The 22,062-nt window shown below is 42.6% G+C and overlaps 1 protein-coding gene across 4 annotated transcripts in view; it reads left to right on the top strand.

Moving 5' to 3' along the window:
• myo10l3 (myosin X, like 3) overlaps nt 1-22,062 on the top strand; it is a 54,952-nt gene that overhangs the window by 20,254 nt on the left and 12,636 nt on the right. For 2 of the 4 annotated variants that reach the window (XM_037976097.1, XM_037976099.1), the window contains 20 exons: nt 1,653-1,811; nt 2,660-2,847; nt 2,941-3,075; nt 3,636-3,760; nt 3,867-3,880; nt 3,994-4,078; nt 4,291-4,397; nt 4,581-4,710; nt 6,047-6,165; nt 8,337-8,483; nt 9,617-9,717; nt 9,980-10,046; nt 10,654-10,746; nt 12,724-12,792; nt 14,855-14,937; nt 15,050-15,158; nt 16,172-16,252; nt 18,363-18,487; nt 18,711-18,825; nt 21,440-21,669. In XM_037976097.1, the coding sequence (XP_037832025.1) occupies nt 1,653-1,811; nt 2,660-2,847; nt 2,941-3,075; nt 3,636-3,760; nt 3,867-3,880; nt 3,994-4,078; nt 4,291-4,397; nt 4,581-4,710; nt 6,047-6,165; nt 8,337-8,483; nt 9,617-9,717; nt 9,980-10,046; nt 10,654-10,746; nt 12,724-12,792; nt 14,855-14,937; nt 15,050-15,158; nt 16,172-16,252; nt 18,363-18,487; nt 18,711-18,825; nt 21,440-21,669 (2,282 nt within the window). The remainder of the gene's footprint in view (nt 1-1,652; nt 1,812-2,659; nt 2,848-2,940; nt 3,076-3,635; nt 3,761-3,866; nt 3,881-3,993; nt 4,079-4,290; nt 4,398-4,580; nt 4,711-6,046; nt 6,166-8,336; nt 8,484-9,616; nt 9,718-9,979; nt 10,047-10,653; nt 10,747-12,723; nt 12,793-14,854; nt 14,938-15,049; nt 15,159-16,171; nt 16,253-18,362; nt 18,488-18,710; nt 18,826-21,439; nt 21,670-22,062) is intronic. The other 2 variants (XM_017424505.3, XM_037976098.1) reach the window with 2 other exon arrangements.

The raw sequence follows: 22,062 nt of genomic DNA on the forward strand, positions 1-22,062 counted from the left end.
TCAAGTCTTAAACATTTAGATTGCTGTCGGTTTCACATCACATGGTTATTTACATAGAATTAAGTGCAGCAGCAGCTAGCTGTAGCACCCTCAGTGTATTTTTCTTCAAGAAACTTTGATGTTGACCCTGCCAAACTGAGGTCATTCAAAAAGCAATCTACAACACAGAACCCCACCCTGAGATGACACATTCAAAAACTGGCAGGTTCTTTGTTGTATTTTTATTTTTAATAAAGACAAAATTAAATTCATAAGCAACAAAACCCCCATGTGCTCTCACTTTACCAAACTTGTAACTCCTTTACCGCTCTATAATCTCCAATTAATCCAGTTATTGTTGTTGTAAGAAAGAACCATCTCAGGGTTTAGTTCTTCTCTGTGCTGCTGTTGGTATCTCAGGACTTCTTTTTTTAATATAAAGTCATGATTTATTTTGCAATCTTGAAAATACAAACAAAAACTTGGTTTTCCATGACAACTTTTTATGCAAAAATCTACAAGAGCCTGCGTGTTAAATACTTTAACGCTGGTAAAAGCTGAGGGGAAACACCTAAGCACACATTTATTAGTCACTTGAGCTTTTTTTATGAATCTGGGCCATTTTGCTAGAAGAGGGTGTGGAAGGAAACCAGATGTTGATTTTGTTGACGTCTTGCTGAAAATCTTTAAGTTTTGGCTCGATGGGCAGCACACATGCATTTTCCTCAGGTCTTAGCTCTTTTCACATATTATTTTCTTTTGACCAATAATACCCTTCGAGCTACTGATGACTGTATTGTTGTTGTGTTTTTGCATCAGCCTATCCCCCTCCTCCTGACCGACACAAAGCAGAGTCAATATTAGCCGTTTATTGGAAACAAGACATGCTGTTGGATCATATTGATTTGAAAAGTCATGAATATATTAACTTTACAGGCACAAGCCGCCCTGTTTTGCTGCCACCATGTGGTTTAAATTTGGTGTGGTACAACTTTAAATATGATGCTGTACATTACTTGTACAGTAATGTTTGAAATAGAAGCACAGACTTCTACAAAATCTACAAAGAATGAACAAACTCTTTATCATGTCTCAGCAGCTTACAGCAGCAGCAGTTTGTCTGTGCTGACCACAGTTCCCCCCAGACTGCAGGGACACTCTTCAATATGCCTGCAGAGCCAGCAGTAATGCGCTGGGACGCCACCGTCCAGCCTGATGTCCATCAGCATTGATCTGGACACAGATTCCCATCAAAAGACCAACACAGCTGAAATCTGTCTGTGCTCGGTTTGCTCGGTCTTTTCATGGACGTTTCTCTGATTGTTCGACCACTGGGGATACTCTTAGATATTCTTTTTTTTTTTTTTTTTTTTTGACAGACCCAAGCAGGCATGGACAAGCTTCAAAAGTGTCTTCTTTTTATCTCAGTGTGAGTTTCGGCTCGGCCTGTCATCCATGCAGGTGGAGGAAGGATGAGGTCTCGCCAGTAGAGTAATGAACTTTTTCAACTTGTTTACCTGCCTGCTCTTTGTCCTGCATTAGTGCTGCCCAAATGTCTCTCTGACTGCAGGTATTAAGAGTGTGGTGGTTATATCAGTAAACATGGCAGCTCTTTACTGATACCTACAGGAATTATCAGAAGAAACACCCATAATGTGTTTGTTCTGGTGCAGGTGGTTTATCTACAAAGGGAGGAGCTGAGCAGAGAGACGGCGTACCCGATGCACCCCAGCAGCATCCATGGAGTCGAAGACATGTCCACGCTGGCAGAGCTGCACGAAGCTGCCATCATGCACAACCTCTTCCTGCGCTACCAGAAAGACAACATCTATGTGAGTTTTGCTTGTCTGCCTCACAGGGTTGCTTTCGCAGCCGAACTCTGGAGTTCTGCTGAAACGCTGTGCAGGTTTTATTTAAAATAATCACACGGTAAATCTTTTTGGAAATCCCATCTCCTAATCTCATCTCAGAGGTTTTACCCGTTCTGTCTCTCAGAACGCCACAGTCGTGGCACGATGACCCACAAACACACTTTCTAGAGGCATTTTTTTCCCTGAAGAGCATGACTCAAACTGGACCAGTCCGTCCTAAAATATTAGCAGCCTTACTGCAAACTAGGCCACACACAGAAGGTGGAGAGTATTACTAACTGAAGGTCATGTGTTTGTAGAGGAAGGATGACTCTTTAGAGCTGATAGCTCTAATTAATTGTACGAGGAAGTTCGAAGCTGGACACAGAGTGCGTAAACAGTAGTTCAGACATTTTGAAGTGGAAAACTTATATAAACAGGTAAAATCCTATCTGGAAATAAAGTTTAACTCAGTCAAGCTCGCAGCTAGTTTGAGCAGAGCCAAGACCAACGTGGACTGAAGTTTTTGAACTTTTGTTGTTTTAAGATGGCAGCAATTACTTTAGGACTTAATGCTGTTAAGACTTGTCATTAGTGAATTATTAGCTCAACAGTTCAGTCAGAATTAAGTTCTGTTCTTTCAGCTGAGGTTGTTTAAAGAGCTACCTTCAACAAATTACATTACATTGATAAGTTCTTGAATAAAATGCTAATTACTTTTCTGCCAACCCACAAGTGTTCTCTTGTTTTAAATAAATACACATCTCCGTCTTCCCGTCTGCCTTCTCATCTGTTATTTCACCCAATTTCATCCTTTGTGCATCCCTCAGACCAACATAGGTTCGATTCTTGCAGCGGTGAACCCATATAAGCAGATAGCGGGTCTGTACGACGGAACGGCAGTCGACTTGTACAGCAAACACCAGATGGGGGAGCTGCCTCCTCACATCTTCGCTGTGGCCAATGAGTGTTACCGCTGCCTGTGGAAGAGACACGACAGTCAGTGTGTTCTCATCAGGTCAGTGCTGGCCTCCTCTGTAAATAAACCCTTCTGGGGGAATCTGTTCCCATCGGGATGTTCTGTTTTCTTCTGTGTCTGTGCATCTATCAGTGGGGAGAGCGGTGCCGGAAAGACGGAAAGCACCAAGCTGCTGCTGAAGTTCCTCTCAGTGATGAGTCAGAACTCGTCCGGTTCGCCTCTGTCGGAAAGGACCACCAGGGTGGAGCAGGCCCTGGTCCAGAGCAGGTACTGTCCGCCCCTCAGAACTCTGACCTCCCGCACAGAGTTTTCACACCTGCAGCGTTTTAGCCACAACGTTCTGCTCCACAAACTCGCCCAGATGCACATGGGCATCTGACAGCAGACCACCTCACACTCCTCTTAGACATAAATGAGGTGACTCTTCTCATGTGGCTCGTGGTGATGCATTTTGAGTCCATTTTTGAATAAAAAGAAAGTCAACCCAATGGAAAACAGGGAGGGAAACCAGCCAAAAAAGATTCTTAGCTGATTCAATAAATTAAAAATTTGACTTCATGATATTTTTTTCTTTCATATCAGACTAACACCAGTATATTTTTTGTGTTTAATACGTTATTTGACTTCTTTATCCTAAAACTGTTTCTAATTTGAACACATTTATACTTGAGTTTTTAATATATATATATATATATATATATATATATATATATATATATATATATATATATACAAATAAACTGCTGTCCCAAATATTTGTCTGGAATCACTGGATTTTAGAAATGAATGATTTATGTTTTGGGGTTTGTTTGTTTTTCTGTCTGCAGTCCAATCATGGAAGCATTTGGGAATGCAAAGACTGTTTACAACAATAACTCCAGCCGCTTCGGGAAATTCATTCAGCTCCACTTTTCTGAGAACGGAAACATTCAGGGAGGCTGCATCATCGATTGTATCCTTCATAAAGCGACTCGTAAATATTACTGGAAAAAAAGTGTTTCATACACAAATTAATTCATTTCGACTTTTCCGTTCATCCTTTGACTTTCAATCATCAGATTTGCTTGAAAAGGTAAGTTTGTGTTGCGGAGAAACATTCAGAAGTCGGTTTCTGATTTGAAACCAACCATTCAGCAGAAGCCATTAAGCCACAAAGCTGTTTGCTAACGACCACTTCTTTCCAAGAACCGTGTGGTTCGGCAGAATCCTGGCGAGAGGAATTACCACATCTTTTATGCGCTGCTAGCAGGGGCCGACAGAGACCACAGAGGTTTGTTCTCCCTGTGTTTAGTTTGGAATCAGACGAGGGGTTTTTCTTTTTAGTTCCTAACATTTTAAACAACTCTAAGGTTTTATGTATCAATTTCTAGTTCTCTGGTTATTGTTTCAGAAATCTGTTTTCACAGTTAGATGCCTATCTTGTAGATTATTAGATTTTTTTTTCTACATTTATGTTGTATGTTCTACATCTCTGTGTTGTAGACTTGTACCTTTTGTCTGAAGGTCCTGAGTTGTATCACTACCTGAGCCAAGCAGGCTGCGTTCAGGACGGCAGTCTGGATGACAAGCAACTCTTTAACAGTGTGATGGTGAGCAGATGGTTTTTTTCTTTCCTGTACATTGTTTCGTTCACCCCCAGAGGGCGCCACATGCCTCCTCAATAAATAAAATCAAAAAAGCTATTAGCTCTAACCTCAGCTGAAGTCAAGTCTTGAACACATTTGTTGCGTTTAAAGGTGCCTAAGTGTGGCGGTATGTGTTTTATTTGACAGGAAGCTCTCAAAGTGATGGAGTTCACGGAGGAGGAGATCAGGGACGTGTTCAGGTTGCTGTCTGCTGTCCTCCAGATGGGCAACATTGAGTTCATGACCGCTGGTGGAGCTCAGATCACTTCAAACGGAGGTAGAGAAAAGAGCATGATGGAGGTGCTGCACACATCTGTGTGCTTCATCCTTGTCATTTTCAAAACTGATGTCTTTAACACCGAACTAGAAGGAGCTTTGTAATTTTGCACAGCGATACGTAATAAAAGAGGCATGCAGATTAGCTAAAATACTAATACCTACAATTCTTTTAAACATAAATGAATGTAACATAGTGAACAGTATCTTTAGGTTTAAATATTCTCGTTCTTTCAAGGAAATAACAGCTTTCTGTAAAAGTAGAAATTCTCAATGTTACTTTAAATAAAAGAGAACTGGTTAAATAAATAACAGACTCTTCAAAGTAATGGTTCAGATTTGTTGAAAAAGGGTTCTGTGGAAAGGTTATGAATAATTAATATCTGACATGTTGTGTAAAACTCTTTAGGAGAAGCAGAGATTTATCTTAACCGGACGCAGCGCCCCCTGTTTCCACAGCCTTGATTACAGGTTTATATTATACAGTTTTTAATGACTTATGGTTTTTTGAAAGCACAAATTGCAACAATGCCAGTTAGCTGTGGCCTTTGGCACTTACAGCAAGAATATCATATTTCTGCAAAAATAATGTTGTAATGAGAAACCTACAGTAATATAAAGGTTTATAAACTAGCGTTTGTATAAAACTTTATAAAAGTTTTATAAGTAAGAGCAGTCTACTCTGGTCCTGCTCAGATTAGCCCTTAGCCTGTCAGTCTGAGCTAACGGCTAATCTAAACGCAATTAAAATGTATTTCTCCAAATTAAGCTGTCTGCAACAGGTAAGATACTTTTTATTCATAACCTCTCTGCAGAAGATATTTGCCACTAAAAACAGATTTTTGAAAAGTATACAACTACAAATTCATAATCTCACCTTTAGCACTCAAAGTTTTTTTTTTTAACTAAATGCAGTTTTATTTCAAAGACAAGAAGTGTTTGAGAACATGTTTACCAAGCTGTGTAGAAAAAAAAATCAAATACTATAGTGTTTTTAGTACGTCTGTTCTTTCAGAACAATGGAAGTATGTTCCTCATGATGTAGCACTCCTCAGCTTGTACGCCCCTGAGTTTGATTGACTTTGCATGAGCAGAGAGCGCTCTGAACAGGCTGTAACATGAACCTCGGGCTCCTTTGTTTGCCGTGTCTGACCTCGTTTCTGAAGAACCTGTAAAATACAGTGACTGCAGAGCTCCACAGCAGCGTAGAGTTTCCTCCGGGCTGTGCGGGGTCACAGTCTATATGTCTGAGCTGTTGTTTGACATCTGTAGAAATTAACTATCGGTGTCCTGCATTACTTATACATACAACGTATGTGTGTGTGTGTGTGTTTCAGTGGTCAGTAACGTCAGCGAGCTGCTTGGCCTGGACTCCTTCCAGCTGTCAGAGGTGTTGACCCAGCGCTCCATGATCCTCAGGGGAGAGGAGATCTGCTCCCCCCTCACCGTGGAGCAGGTAACAACTCATCCAACCTCACAAACACTACTGGAAGGTTCAGCATATACTCTTGGGATTGGATGAAAGGGAATCTGTATATTTGCTGTCCCCTATCCTCACTCCTCACCCTGCTTACACACACACACACAAACAGAGCCTTTCTGTGCTGCCCTACACCACATGTCTCTCTAGATCCCTTGCGTGACTCCCAGTCATTTCCTGCTTTTTGTCTGCCAGATTCCAGGCACAATAAAGCCATCATGATACTGATCTGAGTCAAAAGCACAATGGACCCAGTGGCTGGGGGGGGGGCGGTGAAGACAAGTCTTCTCCTCTGGAATCAGTGCAGCCATCAGCCACCAAGACGCTGGCATAATAACTCCTTCGTGTGTCTGTCTGTGCTTTAAATTTCCATGTCGTCGTCTGCAATTCATGCGAATGTTTCTCAAGTTGTCATTTGCATGTGTTATCCCATTCAGCATATGCCACAAGAACATTTGGACTCATGGCACCGTCCTTTTTTTGGTCGAACTGAACCTCCTCGGCCCACTCATGGTCGTAAATGTCAGCAAATGTGCAGCACAGACCTTTATTATTATCACAAGGACACGAAAGCCACAAGAAAGCTTTTCATTAGCAGACAAAGAGCTTGTACTGTCACTCTGCTGCTGCTTGTTGTGCCTGGCCTTTGAAGCAACTTGTCTGTTAAAAGAATTCATTATTCCAGTCCTGGAGTCTGCAAGAATGGCTTCTTCTCACAAAACGGCTCCGGGGGTCGTTCCCCCGCACCGTCGCCTTCAGCAGCCCCCCCAGCCACAGCACACAGCACACACACACACACTCTTGAGTCCACACCATCGTGGACAAACAGTCATTCTTCTCCCTCCTGTGACGAAGATCCTGGAGGCACCAGCGCTCCCTTCACACCCGCGAGCGGCACGGAGTGTGATGGATTGCTCAGAAAGTCCAGCAGCATTGTTGCTCCCAAAGTGCAGCACACACCGACACACTTTGTTTTAACGTTAAGTTCAGGGACAATACCTGTGGAGGAAGTGCAGCACTCAGGATCAGGCTCTTTAGAAAATGTTCACGGAGGATGTTTGGCTGAAAGGATGAGAAAAACCAGGTTTGAATTTCAGAAAAATGTGCACACACAACCTTCTTTTTTTAAATTTGATATAAGATTCATTATAATCAGATTGTATTTGAACTTTTGAAGTCAATCTCATTCAAGATGGCCACCACAAAAGTGGTTATAACTCAATCAGTTTTACAGACATGGAGCTAGAATTTGGTGTGGTTGTAGCTGAGAGTCATCCGCAACAAATACCGCAAGCACTATTAGATTACAAGAGATCTTTGTTGAAAACTTGGGCTCGCAAGATGGTGGGGTGATATGCATTCCTTCAAGGAATGCTCGTTTCATTTCATTTCATTCTCATTATGTTGTTTGGAAAAAGCAGGAGTGGTGGAAGCCAAGAACTGAAAACCTTTTGGGAGGATTGCTTGTAAGATGTCTTAAAACCTGAATTATTTCCTTTTTTTTTACTATAAAAGGTATTTCAGCAATATTGATGAAAGGTTAGAATAATTGTGCTAAAAACGTCCAGCACACGTTTAGCTTCCTGGCTTTTGGAGATCTTTTCCTTACATGTTTTCACCAGACTTCTCGTCATACTTTTGTCATCACTACATCTTTCTGCCATATATATCTGCAACCACTTTAGGTCGTTTGTAGGAAAATTTAAGTAATAAGTCTCATTTTATTGTACTGAGGGTAGAAAAAGGACAGAAAATAAAACCATAATAATCCCGAGAGCGTGCTGTTTTATTACCCCGAGTTGCTTTGTTTTAACTGGATGACTTCTCTAAGAGAAAACCTGCCTGGAGTGCATCACTCCTCAGATATGTCGATGATAAACAGAGTCGTCTGTTGTGTCAACAGGCAGGAGACAGGCGCTGAGGCAACACACCTCTGTCTCCAAACCGCTATTTGTTTTAAGGACACATTGATGAGGCCTCACACAGCGTCAATCAAACAAATCAGAGTTTTTAATCTGTTTCACCACCATCTGAGGACTAATTAAATGTGTTCTGTGTTGATTTATGACTTGTGTCTGCAGAGTTTTCTCTCTTCTCTTACCTCTGGGATGCACGGCCTCCATGGCGCTCTCTGTTATCTTCTGCAGGCGGTGGATTCACGGGACTCCGTCGCCATGGCCCTTTACTCTCAGTGTTTCTCCTGGATCATCATGAGGATCAATCAGAAGATCAAGGGAAAAGACAACTTCAAGTCCATCGGCATCCTGGACATCTTCGGCTTTGAGAACTTTGAGGTGAAAGCACAACTCAATAACGAGGAAAAAAAAAGGTCTTTCTTGCTAAATATTTTGGCTCAGTTTTATATTTCTTGCCCCTGTCACCTCTTCTTACTGGTATGAGAAAATCTGGAAGAACAACACGCCCCATAATTCACTTCACCAGTCAGGAACAGTAAACCTCACAAAATACAGACAATCAACTACATTATGCATTTTGTTATTTGAACTCATTTAGAAGGATTTGTGGTGAAATGTTTAGTTATTATCAAAATGTGAACTAATTTTGACAATACCGGCCAGATTTTGAGCATTAATGACTTCTTTAGACTTTGTTTGGAACAGTAACTAACGTCATGGTGAAGGCAGCTTTAAATCTGTCGTTTAGGACAACATTTGCACTAGTTGTGTTGGTTTTACTCAGGCCGACAAAACTTAGTTTTCTGGAGCTCAAGAGAGGCAGAGAAGTGCAGTAACAATATGGGAATAGAGTACAATAACTAGAAGTCAAAAAATAAACCTTTCAGGCTAAAAACTAAAGTATTTGATGACCAAGACCAATGCTGTTAGCACCAGCCAGCAACATCTGTTTAATTACTTTCTGCCCCAGATGGAAAAAGCAGTTTCACTTTCAGTACCAATAAAATCAATAAAATGGATTCATTTTTACCCTGTTTGCCAAAAAGAAATGAAATCTTGTCTAAAGCTTTAAATGCTACATTACGTACTATATTCCATTTTAAGTTAAATTTGCCTACATACAATAACGTACAGAAAAAAAGGGTCATTTTTTTATTTGTTTAAGTGGATCTAAGCACGCCGTTTCCCTCTTCACATTCTTGATAGAATAAGTCATTTGCTCTAAAGACGTTTCACGACGTTCACCAGGAAGCCAGCTGTATTGTTTTGTTTTTCTCTTTACTTGCTGCCAAAATAAATTTTAAAAGTTAACCATCACCTTAGTTCAACCCTTAAGGACATGAAGATTGTACTAATAGAAAAAAACAGGAATTTTTTAGGTGATTTCCACTTGACTCCTTAAAAAGACTCTAGACCTCCTGTTTGCAGGCGACTCTTCTTTCTCTGCTGTTTCACTGAGTGCGACTGAAAACAAGTTTGTTATAATATATGTCTTCTTCTGTCCTCTGCAGGTGAACCGGTTTGAACAGTTCAACATCAACTACGCCAACGAGAAGCTCCAGGAGTATTTCAACAAGCATATCTTCTCGTTGGAGCAGCTGGAGTACAACAGGTCAAAACATACACACAGCCTTGTTTTATTTACACTCGATATGCATCTGAGACTGTTCCGCAGAAACACGGGGCTGTTAGTTAGGGCGAGGTGGGTCTCTTCGAGGCAAGAACCACCGGGCTCAGTTATGAAAGACCGGCAGCCTGGACACGGCTCATTTCATCATGTGTGATGCTGGATAACACAGCCATTGTGTCGTCTGTGTGTTTATATTTGTATATATACATGGTGTGTGTCTGTGTGTGTGTGTGTGTCGTCACAGGGAGGGGATCCAGTGGGAAGCCATAGACTGGATGGATAACGCAGAGTGTCTGGATCTCATAGAGAAGGTAACGCAGGCAGACCGTGAGAGAGCGAAACCGTCACCGGGGTTCTGACTGCTAACCAGCAGCCGGAGCGGGCTGACCCAGACGCTACGCTGTGCTTCCACTGACTCCCCTCTCCGACTCTGTCATTATATAGTCTCAGTTTGCATGTTGTTTAAACAGTAATGCACACCAGTCAGCGGTTAGAGGTCTGGTTGAAATAAAGCATGACAACAATTTGTTATTTTGCCCACCAGAGTTATAAATGATGTTGAAACCGAGTCATTACAAAGACGGGCCTGCGTTCCCAAAGAAAACATAAAAAGCACACAGTTTCTACTTTTTTATTTATTTATGCACATTCTTGTGATTTTTTGTTTCATTTTTTTATGTTACTGCTGCCGTATTAGTGGGTTAGTGTAACTGTAAACATGCGACTCAAAGCATCTCCACTGAGCCCCTCTTCCTGAATCGTTTTACAAAGACAAGAGAAAACTGAATGATTTACTTTGCCGTTTCCTGCTTGGATTGTTAGAATAAAAGCTGCCATAGTGCCCCGGTGGGATTATAACTAGTTCTGTCATGACTGCGATGAGCTTCACCCTCTTTCTTCTGTCTGTCTCCCCTTTAGAAACTGGGCATGTTGGCTCTTATCAACGAGGAGAGCCGCTTCCCCAAAGGCACAGACTACACCCTCCTGGAGAAGCTGCACAGCCGACATGCTGTAAGTCCATCCAGTGAAAACATCGTGCAGCAGCGCACTCTAACCCACACAGACACCCATAAAGCAATAAAAAAAAATGACCTATATCTGCGCAACAAAGCTCTTTAACCGTGGCTTTAACCGTCCTCAAAGAGTTAAAGCTCATTCCTGGCTGGTGTGTTGCATTGAATGTCTGTGTGGCACCTTGAACACCCCCCCTGAGCGCTCTCTCTCACACAACAATGCTGAAATGTGATCAGTCATTCTCCAGCTTTGATCAGCTTTGTGTGTGAGAGAAAAGAGAGTTTTCTATGGCTAGCAAAAAGAAAATAACAAAAGAAAGAAAAACAAGAAGAAAACTTATTATAGGAACCACCTGACATTTTCCCCCCTGGGTGTTGATCTCTGACAAGTTTAAGGTTATTAGTTTTGTTTTCTGTCTCTCACCGGGGCATTGAAACCATTAGACTTTTATTTGCTCTACCCATAATATATAAAAGCAAATATTTCCTGAGTCATCGTTAGAGCTTTCAGCTTGTTTGTTTCAACACTAAAGATAAGATGGGAAGCCTGGCCCAGAGGCAGGGTGGTTATCCTCCAATCGGAGGACTGGGGGTTTGATTCCCAGCCCTCAACAATAAGCGCTCAACAATATGCTCGTTAGTGTATGAGAGGATAGAAAAGTGCAGTAAACAGTGTGTTTAAATAGTTGATAGAACCGTGTGAATGAGAAATCCTGTAAAGTACTTCTTCTTCTTTTTCTTTCAGCTGTTCCCTTTTCAGGGGTCTCCACAGCGAGTCATCCTCCTCCATCTAACTCTGTCCTCACTCCAACTCCCTCCATGTCCTCTCTAACTGCATCCATATATTTCCTCTCTGTCATTTATATTTGAACGACACGTTTAGTAGGAAAAATTGACTTTTACAGATGTTTTCCAGAAAGAACATGGTTAAAAACTTTTTATGTGTAAGACACACCAAGATTAGGATCAAATTCAGTTTCTAGCCTTAATCCTCTCCCTAACCTTTGACCTTTTATTTTGAAGTCCCCAAAAGCAGCAGGTAAAATATTCCTTTACTTCATGAAGTAAATATTCTATCAGTTGTTGCAGATTTCTTAAACAGATGTAATGTCAGTGCCCTCACATCATCAGTACCACCCCCCTGTTTTTTTATTCTCCTTAGAGAATAATATTAGCAAATGGAATACACTGATGTAAACATTACGATGTTTGTTGAGGTGCAACCCTGTTAACACAACACTTTTATGCTTATTAAGGACAATGGTAGCAAATGTAATGCAGCTGAATACATCAAACTAAACACTAGAATGTTTTTATGGCTGTAAAAACATTTTAATGAAAAAAAAAAACAGCTTACATTTGAATTTTTTGCAAGCAGCTTATATCCCTTCATTTTAAATTGCTAAAAAGAAAAACTGAAATGGGATTTGGCTTTTGATAAAAAATGAGGCATGCCAACTATTTCTTTGTGGGCTAGAAACCATAATTCTAGCATTTATGTACATCTTAAACTTTGATTATGAGCTGCAAAGGTCGATGAAGGAGAGAAAATGGTGAATGGTTTGAAACAAGCTGCAGTTGTTTTTGGAGACTTTGGGCTGAACTGTGTCAAGCTTTCTTCTTTTATGTTGTTTATGTCAACCGTACTGGTGCAACATGGCTGTTTTAGAGACTGTTAGAATTTTTGCTTTTTGTCGGGACAGAAAGATTTTTTTCAAAGACAAGGGAAAACATCAGTTTGGAAAAGAGCAGACACTGAAACTGTTGTAGTTGTAATTGTTTTGATTTGTGAGAAAATAAACTATAAAGATAAAAAATCTCAAATTTTAACTCAGGCATTTAGGAAGAAGGAAGCATTTTGTTGTAAGTAATATTCTGACAGACCCAGAACTCTCAGAGAATCTTGGCGATGTGGATTTAATCTAAAAAAATAAAAATAAAAATACAAAAATGTCTTTTTGTCTTTTCTCACCAGGCAAACCCATACTATGTGAAGCCCAGAGTGACCGACCACCAGTTTGGCATCAAGCACTATGCAGGAGAGGTGATTAACAGCACTTAGACACACACACACACACACACACACACACACACACACACACACACACACACACACACACACACACACACACCAGTTTCTTTCTCTTCTTCGATTAAATGCTCGGGAAAGTGAGGTAATTGCTGGATGAGCAGAAGGACTTTCTCTGCCAACAATCTTCTGCAGGATGTTAATGTCTCCCCCCTCCTCCACCATCTTTTTTTTTCATGAGTCAGGAGAAACCGTTCCACCGTCATCATCTTGTTCCGTTGCTTACATGATAACAGGATTTGCTCCTGGAAGAAGGAAAGGGCAAGGAGACGATTGGGGCAAAGTTGCAAACGCAGAGGAAAGATATGGGAAGGACGTGATTTAGGTCCAGCAGGATCTGGCTTCATAAAGAATGGCTTTGTGGACCCTGCCTGGGACAAGGTCTCCTCAGTGTGAGCGCAGCAGCTCCGTCACCAGCCTGGCAGGGATAGTTATGCTAATGAGACGACAGACAGTTGTTCATTTCCATCGCTTGCCTCTTAAAGTGAAAGTTCAGATTGCTTGACGCGTGGAAGGCTTTTCAGCAGTTAATATCTTACCTGCCGTAGATAGCTCTGTGAAGGGCCATCAGTGGGGAGAAATACAGCTTCATTCTGACCAGCTAAGGGCTAGTCAGAGCAAGGTCAACAAACCAAAGTGGATCGTTGCCGCCTTAAAACAACTCCAGTTTCACAAAATGTTTTATAAACATTTACACCACCGTTAGTTTCACATTACAGCAGACATATGATGATATTCCTGCTGGAAGTGCTACAGCTAGCTGTTGCTGCCAGTATTTGTGCCTGCAAAACTAAATCTTTTTCTGGCTATTTATCAGACAGAGTACGGTAAGAACAGGGAGTGATATCATGTTATTTGAGAGGAAACCACAAGTTTATAAAAAGTGGGAACATAAATCTCTTTATGCTGATCGTATGTTGACATCTACCTGGAGCTCATAGGTGATTATTTTGGGGTTAAACTAAACTTTAGGCTAAAATTAAACTAAATAATAAATTGCAGCATTTCCCCACAGTTTTATTCAACAAAACATAAACAAATAACCTTAAGTGGATTTATTCTGGTCTTTATTTATATCCACACAACCTCCATTAAACAAGGCTTACCCCGACAGAGGGACTGTTGCCCTCATGTCTGTGATGAAGGCACCATGAGTGCTCAGGTTTTTACATTCCTGATTTTTCTCCTCCATCTTATCACCTCATCAGGTAGGAGCCCGTGTGCATAGACACTGCACCGTCATGTTACCTCCTCACCTTCTGAAACACATTTGTTCATGGAGCTGTGAAGATGTGCTCATTAGCAAACAGAAAGTGACTCATTTCTGGATTTCTTTAAAAATGGGAGTGGAGCTAAGTGAGGTGCTTCAGCCTTTCAGTTTCAGTTGGAGACTTAAAGTAAACCTCGGAAAAACACACAACTGCAAACTCACGCTTACATAAGTGGGCCAGTTTTGCACACAGACACACATTAGCGTGGGGCTGTTTTGTGTTTAATTTCTTACACCTACAATTCTTTTTAAGTAGACAGATCCACACAAATTCCTAAGTGTGTTACTATTGATAGAGGTGTCAGAAAGCTGAGTAGCTGAAGTCAAATTGACATGTTCTGCTGTGCTGTTAGGCCCCCAGGTGATTTTTTTTTTTTCGCATTGCCTTCTTCAGTCACTGTAAATCACTCACGCCGCATGTGTACATGTGTAAGATTGATGGATAGTAAAGATAAATTTACTTCATTTCTAAATGAATCATCCCCAATTTAAAGACTACTTGGTACTAGAATCACATAAATCCTTTCAGATTTAAAGTTTTTGGTCTTTATGGTCCCTTTTTGTACAAACATTTATTGTTATAGGCCTTGTGAAAGCAGCAATCCACCATGATCTTATATCTTATATAGAATATTCACCTATTTCCTTTTTGTTTTGTTGCAGTCATAGTTTTATTGTTAGTCCATAAGTCTTATTCTGTATAATGGACCTTTGCTCTCGCCTGTATTTTCTTGAAAACCTGTGAAGGTGTTGTATGACGTGCGAGGAATCTTGGAGAAAAACAGAGACACCTTCAGAGATGACATCTTGTTTATTCTCAAAGACAGCAGGTGAGCACTTGTCCTCTTTGCTCCGTGCGCCGCCACACCTGTACGCCATTCGGCTCACAGGCGCGAGCTCCTTTGATCGCCTCTAACCTCCTCTTCACCATCTGTCCCTCAGGCTGGATTTCATCTACGACCTCTTTGAGCGCGTCGGCAGCAGGAACGGAGATGAGACTCTAAAGATGGGCACAGCTCGCCGTAAGCCCACCGTCAGCTCTCAGTTCAGGGTGAGGCAGAAGCGTCCGTGACCCTGAATACACTTTTGCAGGCGATGGTGTGGTGGACTGGAGGGGAAAAATGCTGCTGTAGGCCGGCCAGTGGGTGGAGGAGGGGATCCTAAGTGCAGGATTTGGCAGGCTGCCCTGGCATATACAGATCCAGAAATCCAGGGGATTAGGGCTGATGGCTGGGCAGAGAGAGGGGGCCAACCAGGGGCCAATCATGCTTGGATCTGCCGGGCCGGGCCAGTCTGGAGACGGACTGTCTGTGAGGCTCAAGGGTCTTTCGAGTGTGTATTTGTACATGTATGCTTATTTCTTTAATATTTTATGTTAAAACACAGGGATTTTACCATCAGGCTTAGCAAAAATCACATAAATGACTATTTGTAAAAGGTTTGCCTATTTATTAGGTTATAAAATATTGAAAATCCTGTAAATATTGAACACAGGATTGATTAACAATCCCTGCAGTCCAACATGGTGATAGCACCATCATCCTGTGGGGCTGGAAGTCAAGTCACTGTAGAGAAAAATATGAAAGAAGAAACATTTTATTTAACTGTGACAGCTAAGCTTGACTATCAGCGTATCATAAAAAATAAACAAATAGAAGCAGCTTTAGGAAGCTTTTGTAAATAACTTGAAGTGAACCCGACGGGTTCTTTGGAGAGACAAAAATAGGAAGTTTGCTGTAAACCTTTCTGCTTGGAAACCAGCGAAAGTGCAAGGAAAAGTCACTGGGAAAACTTTGTCTTCTGCTTGTGCCAAAGTTATTTCAACTTGAGACAAAGTGAAGGGTCTAAATACGTCTACACATCATCTGATTTCTGCCAACTAAACAAAACAATCTCTTTTTTTGGTTTTCTTAATAAAAACACTTGTGAACAGACTTATGAGAAGAACAAACACGTTTTGAACAAAAAGACCGGGACAACTTTTCTCCTTTCAAAATAAACTTCCACCGTATGTTCGGCTCCTACTCTGTTGACCTTTGACCTCTCTGGGCTGCTGTGTTCCAGGACTCTCTTCATTCCCTGATGGCCACGTTAAGCGCCTCCAACCCTTTTTTCGTGCGCTGCATCAAACCAAACATGGACAAGGTAAGTCATGCAAATTTAATTGCGCACACAAAAAGTCTGAAACCCTGCCAGGTTCTGTCAAGGTCGCATGTGAAATTAAGCCGCCTCGGTGCTATTCATAGCTCCAATTGCTCAGGGATAATATGTGGTTGTGCTGTTTTTCTGTTCTTCTGATTCCAACGACTAAGTCTAACAATCCACACTTAAAAGTATCTATTCTTCCCCCTTTTTTTTATTAAACTGCAGATATTTATTACCCATACTCCCTTCCTGCTTTGGTGCAAAGACTCATTGTACTTTCTCACTGCATACAAACACATTCCTACCACTATAGCTTCTTTGCCAAAGGTGAAAGGTCACTGCTGGCTGCTCCAGCTGCGGTTGATGCTCCGCTGATCGGGCTGCATCAGTGGAATGTCGAGATAAGACCGCAGTGTTTTTTTTATTTGTGGTGCAGCAAGCAGGACGTGCATTTGCTCTCGTCGTCTCTGCCTCTGCAGCTCAAGATGGAACAAGCAGAGGATTTTGAGTCCTTCCGCCGTCCTCTCTCCGACGTGCACGTGAATAAATACACGCAGACCCACGAATGGAAGCGGCGTGGCCTGTGTGATTTACGTGCACCTGAGTTTCCCAGGGGAAAAAAAGAGGTCAAAACAGATCGACGCATTGCCCGTCTCCCAGCCACCTAAATCCTCCCGCTGAAGAGCAAAGTTCAGAGCTCAAAGGGCTGCGTGTTTACATGCGTTCAATTACGAGCGCGGGCGCACGCAGGCGTGCGAGTTTCCACGCTCAGGAACATTAGTCTGTAATTAGACTGACACGTAGAAGAATGCCGGGGTGTTGTGCGAGGCTTATCCAGCTCTGTGCGCCCTCTGTTCGACAGAACGGCCGACCTGAGCGATCCTGCGGCCTGCGAAGCGAGGCGGCACACATCACAGATCCTCTCTGATAAGTTATGCCTGACGATTATCGGTAACAACGCAGCTGAGGATTCCAGGAAAAACAAAAAAGGAAAAACAAAAAAAAGAAAAGGCTTCCCGGACTGCCAAATGTCTTGGCTAACATGGTTCAGGTTTCCCACCGATGGTGTTTGTTTTCCCTTTTAGAAACCTGATTGTTAATGTAAAATGATAGAGGCCTCAGTGGTAATTTAACTTTTTTTTTTTAGTTCAAGTTAGGCTTGACTCAGCAGAGGGACTGTTTGAGTAGGTGTGCCTGCAGTGTTTAACGGTCTCATAACTTCCTCTAACTGCAGCGATGAAGAATCTACTCTGCTGTAGTTAAAACACCAACTGTTTACTTCCAGTCCACTACTATTTAAAAAAAAAAGACTTAACAAAAAGCTAGCATTCCGCCTGCTGCCTTTACTGACAGAGGGTAAAACTAAAATCATTCAATGTTGAAAAATTTTTTTTTAGCCGTCTTGATCAAAACTTTGAAAACAAAACTAAGCATTTCCTCAGAATGACTCCCAGCTACCACCACACCAAATTTTAGCTCAATACCTGCAACGTTCCCTGAGCTATCACCATTTTTGTGTTTGCTGAGGTCAATTAGCTGTGGCAGCCATCTTGAATTAGGTTGTCTCCAAAAGTTGATCAGTTGTAGATGTCCATCCAATGATTCTGAAAGTTTCGTTGAAATTCGTTCAATGATTCTTGAGATATTTTTGTAACAGACAGACAGAGTTGAACCCAATGGTTAATGGCAAAGTTTTAAACAAACATTTTGTTCAATCTGTTTGTGTTTGGATTATGTGTTGGATATGAGTCTCAGCTAATACTACACCAATTTTCAGCTCAATGCCTGCAAAGCTGACCGAGTTATAGCCATTTTTGTGTTTTCTAAGGTTAGTTAGCTATGACGGCCATGTTTAATTGGGTTGGCTCCAAAAGTTAATCAGTTGTAGCTTTATATCCAATGATTGCTTTCTGGTAGTTTCATTAACATTTGTTTTCTGGCTCATGAGATATTTTGCTAACAGACAGACAAATGACACACGCAAAGCCACCTCTCATCTTTTGGCAGTGGGCAATATTTAAATTCTGTAAAGAAAAGTTTTAAGTTTGTAAAGCCTCTGTCATTAGACATGAATAAGAACAGTTTTTTGTTGTTTATTTGTCACTGACAGAAGGCCAATCAGTTTGACCCTGATGTTGTCCTGAACCAGCTGAGATATTCTGGGATGCTGGAAACTGTAAAGATTCGCAAGGCGGGATTCCCAGTCCGCAGAACCTTTAAGGACTTCTTCAGCAGGTACAAATGAAAAGATTTAGGAACCACTCAGGCTGTGGGTAATGTCTTCCTCCTTAAAGGCCACCGTGTTCAGACATTTTGTTATAAAAATGTGATCAAAGCTATTATTTAAAGTTTTTAAAGTCCACCAAGTGTTTGTTTCTTTTATTTCTGTGCTTAATTTCTGGGTGTTATTTGTAGCCGTATTAGTAAAGCTGTTTGTGTCACATTTGTGTTTCCTCAGGTACAAGATGATCCCGATAAACAGAACCCACTCGGACGATGAGAAGTCCTGCTGCTCGCAGCTTCTCTCACTTCATGACAAAACCACGAGAGAGTGGCAGCTGGGGAAGACAAAGGTGCCCTGACACGTGCACACATTTACAGACTCACACGTGCATTCGCCCAGACTTGTTTTTGTCACTTTGGAGTGACTTAATGTGGAGTCGTGTCCAGAAACAACAACCCAGGCCAGTCCCAGCCCTCAGCGAGTTCAGATCCTGTACGGCAGTTCGCTGTGGAAAACGTACGAACAAAAAACATCTTACCTGCTGCAGATAGAGTTTAACAGCCAGTCTGAGCAGAACCAAGAATGTCCCTTTGGTTCATACAAGCACTCGTCCCCCGTCCTGAAGCCGTCCCAGGCGGGCCCGTCCTCACACAGCATCCCTCCCAGCTGCAGTCAAAAGTAGTAAACTATTATTTAACTTAAGTAACTCAGAAGGTCTCATTTAGGTCACTTCTTCTGGTCCTAAGCCCGGATAAAGAATTTAGGTTGAACTTGTGACATTAAAGAACAAGAATTGACAAAGAAAATTGTAGTTCTAAACACATTTAGGGTGTTTTTCAGTCTCTATTTGTCTCTCCCAAAACATTCCTCTCTCGTATAGCATTTGTTACAGATCCATAAACGTGACCAATTACGCACGTTAGGTGATAATTTTATCTAACGGTTTAAGGTTTAACTCAGCAGCAATCCACTTTGATCTTGGCCCTGCTCAGACTAGCTGATAGCTCATCAATCCAGTCGAAGCTAAACTCAGGCTATCTACGACAGGTAAGATATTAGCTGTTCGTATCCTTTCCAGAAATCCCCATATCAAAAGATCTGAACTAACTGTTGAAGTAAACTTTTCATCTTAGCTAACTTTGGCTAAAAATACATGTGAACAAAATCTTTGTTATTTAGTTTTTTTTATATATAACACAAGGTACCCACTCTAATTTGCGAAAAAGATTAGACAAAGTCCTAATATTTTGCGGCCAAAGGCGGATCCAAAAGTCATCCTGAAACTTAATGTGTACCCCAGTTGCTCTGACTCATGTCCCAAAGATTTATGTCTGCTCGGTTGTGGTCGAACTGCTGCTCTCTTGTTGACGGCTTCCCCTAAAAAACGAAAATCCCGTCACTGTTACTGTAACCCCAGCGCAGGGGTTTACAGTAATCTTGAGACGACCTTTATTGTAGCCGGAGCGCTCGCCTCCCTCCTCAGGCCCGAGCTGTTCATTAAACAAATCCAGGGTGAGAGGCGTGGGGGCCAGGCTGCGGCGCTGACATGTTGCAGCTGCGCAGGGGGGGTGGGGGGGTGTTAGGGAAGAGTCGTCGAAAAGCTCCAATAGCACGGCGATTCATCAAAATGAAGCTCATCTGGCGCTTCTGTTCAAACAATCATCAATCCTCGCACGCCAAAACGCTGAACTTTTACTGACTCCCTCTGACTATAGCTGGCAAAATCAGAGCTTTATTCCACTCGGAGCGATGAAAAATCTGCTTAAAGCCGAAAGAAAAGGATATAAATAAAGTTCTTTTGGAATCGTCTGACCTCCTGTTCCTTCCTGCTCTTAGTTGTGGTTCCTGTGAGACTTTTCAGATTTGCTGGTTCCCGTTCGGACACTTTTGTTGCTCGTCGAGTGCACTGAAGCACACGTTTGATGCGAGCCACATGTGTGCAACTGGGGCACGACCGCCGAATGTGCAGATGCCAGTGTGCATTAAACATGTCACACGCAGACACAGTTGAACTTTGACCTTTGGCTGACTCGGTGTGTACGCTAAAAGACAACAGAGAAAGACGGTTAAGCAGAGCAGTGAGCCTGAGTGGGTTTTGAGGGGTTTTGGGAAATGTAGTGTGGGTTGTGGGAAAAGGGGCAACGTTTCCTTTGGTGTGTAATTATATATGCGCTGATTGTGTACAGGGGAAGTGTGTGGCCAGGATTAAGGGGCTGGGTGATGTTTTTTGGTGCTGTGTGTGTGAGCCATTTGTTTTACAGACGAGAGAAGGATGTGGACGAAGGGGAAGCTTCCTCCTCTCGCAGGCTTTACAGTGGCAGCGTGGAGCTGCAGCTGTGGGATCCTTTGATTATTCGTGGGACATCTGGGACACAAACGCAGGAGAGTCTCAGACGTTGCAGGCGCACAATCAGACGAGTTTTTTAACTGTTTTATGATCTCACCCGAGTTCTCGTGGGTATTTTAGTCCCGAAAGACGGTGCCAGCGTCGAACAAAGTTTCCAGGAGGGAGGGAAGGGTTAACTCAACTCTTTTTCTCCTTCTTCCATAAGAGCAACAAGAGGTGTGGCTTTCTATCTGGACACCAGCCACTCTCCCTCCCCCTCACATCCCTTCATCATCCCTCCTCTCCCCCTCCCCTGCTCTCCCTGTGCCTCTCTGCCTGAGCACTTCAGTCGAAGGCAGCACAGGGCTCAGGAAGGAGGCTCGGCCACGATGAGGCTCTGCAGCAGCAGCAGTAGCAGCATTAGCAGAAAGGCTGCAGCCTCAGACTCAGTTTTCCTGTCTGTTCTGTCTGTTCTGTCCTGCGGGCGGGCAGGGGGGGCAGCTATAGCCTGCTAGCCTCAGCTGCACCACAGCCTCCTCCTGCAGTGGCCCACAGGGAGCTGCCAGCAGAAAACAGGGGCCCTTCTCATCTCTGTGGGGCCTGATTTTTTTTTCTTTTTTTTTTTTTTTTTTTACAGCCTTACCAAGAGGAGGAACTAACCCATCCTGTTTGCCACCCACCCTCTCCCTCTACACCCCCCCATCCTCTCTGTGTGTCTCTCTGTCACCCCCCACCCAACCCTCGTCGGCCCGTCCCGCAGGTGTTCTTGAAGGAGGCGCTGGAGCAAAGGCTGGAGAAGGAGAGGGAAGAGGTGCGGCGCAGGGCTGGCATGGTGATCCGCGCCCACATCCTCAGCTATGTGGCAAGGTGAGTGGGGAGGGGGAGTGTGGGGGTGGGGGGGGGATGAGTGACAGTGACAGTTGTCGGTGTTTGTTTTGTGGTAGAGGTGTTGTGTGTATCCTAAGGGGTGGGGGGTGGAGGGTAGGGATTATGGCTTCTTTGCAAATTTCCCTTTTTGTCCGTGTGCTTGTTTGTCATGTGGGCTCAGCATAACAAACATGTCAGTTATCACCCGTGTTGCTGCTGAATCACTGGTTTTCACTTGGTTAATGACAGTTTAATCCTCAGGGCGTTATTGATGTTTTCGCCCAGGTCTGTTCGCATGTGTTTGTCTGTAAAGTTAGCAAGATATCTCTCTTATCTCTCAGAAAGCAGTCACTCAGTTGGCATCTACAACTGATTCACTTTTGGACTCATTTG

This window comes from Kryptolebias marmoratus, linkage group LG6 (genome assembly GCF_001649575.2).
Source record: "Kryptolebias marmoratus isolate JLee-2015 linkage group LG6, ASM164957v2, whole genome shotgun sequence".
In the NCBI taxonomy this organism is placed as follows: domain Eukaryota; kingdom Metazoa; phylum Chordata; class Actinopteri; order Cyprinodontiformes; family Rivulidae; genus Kryptolebias; species Kryptolebias marmoratus.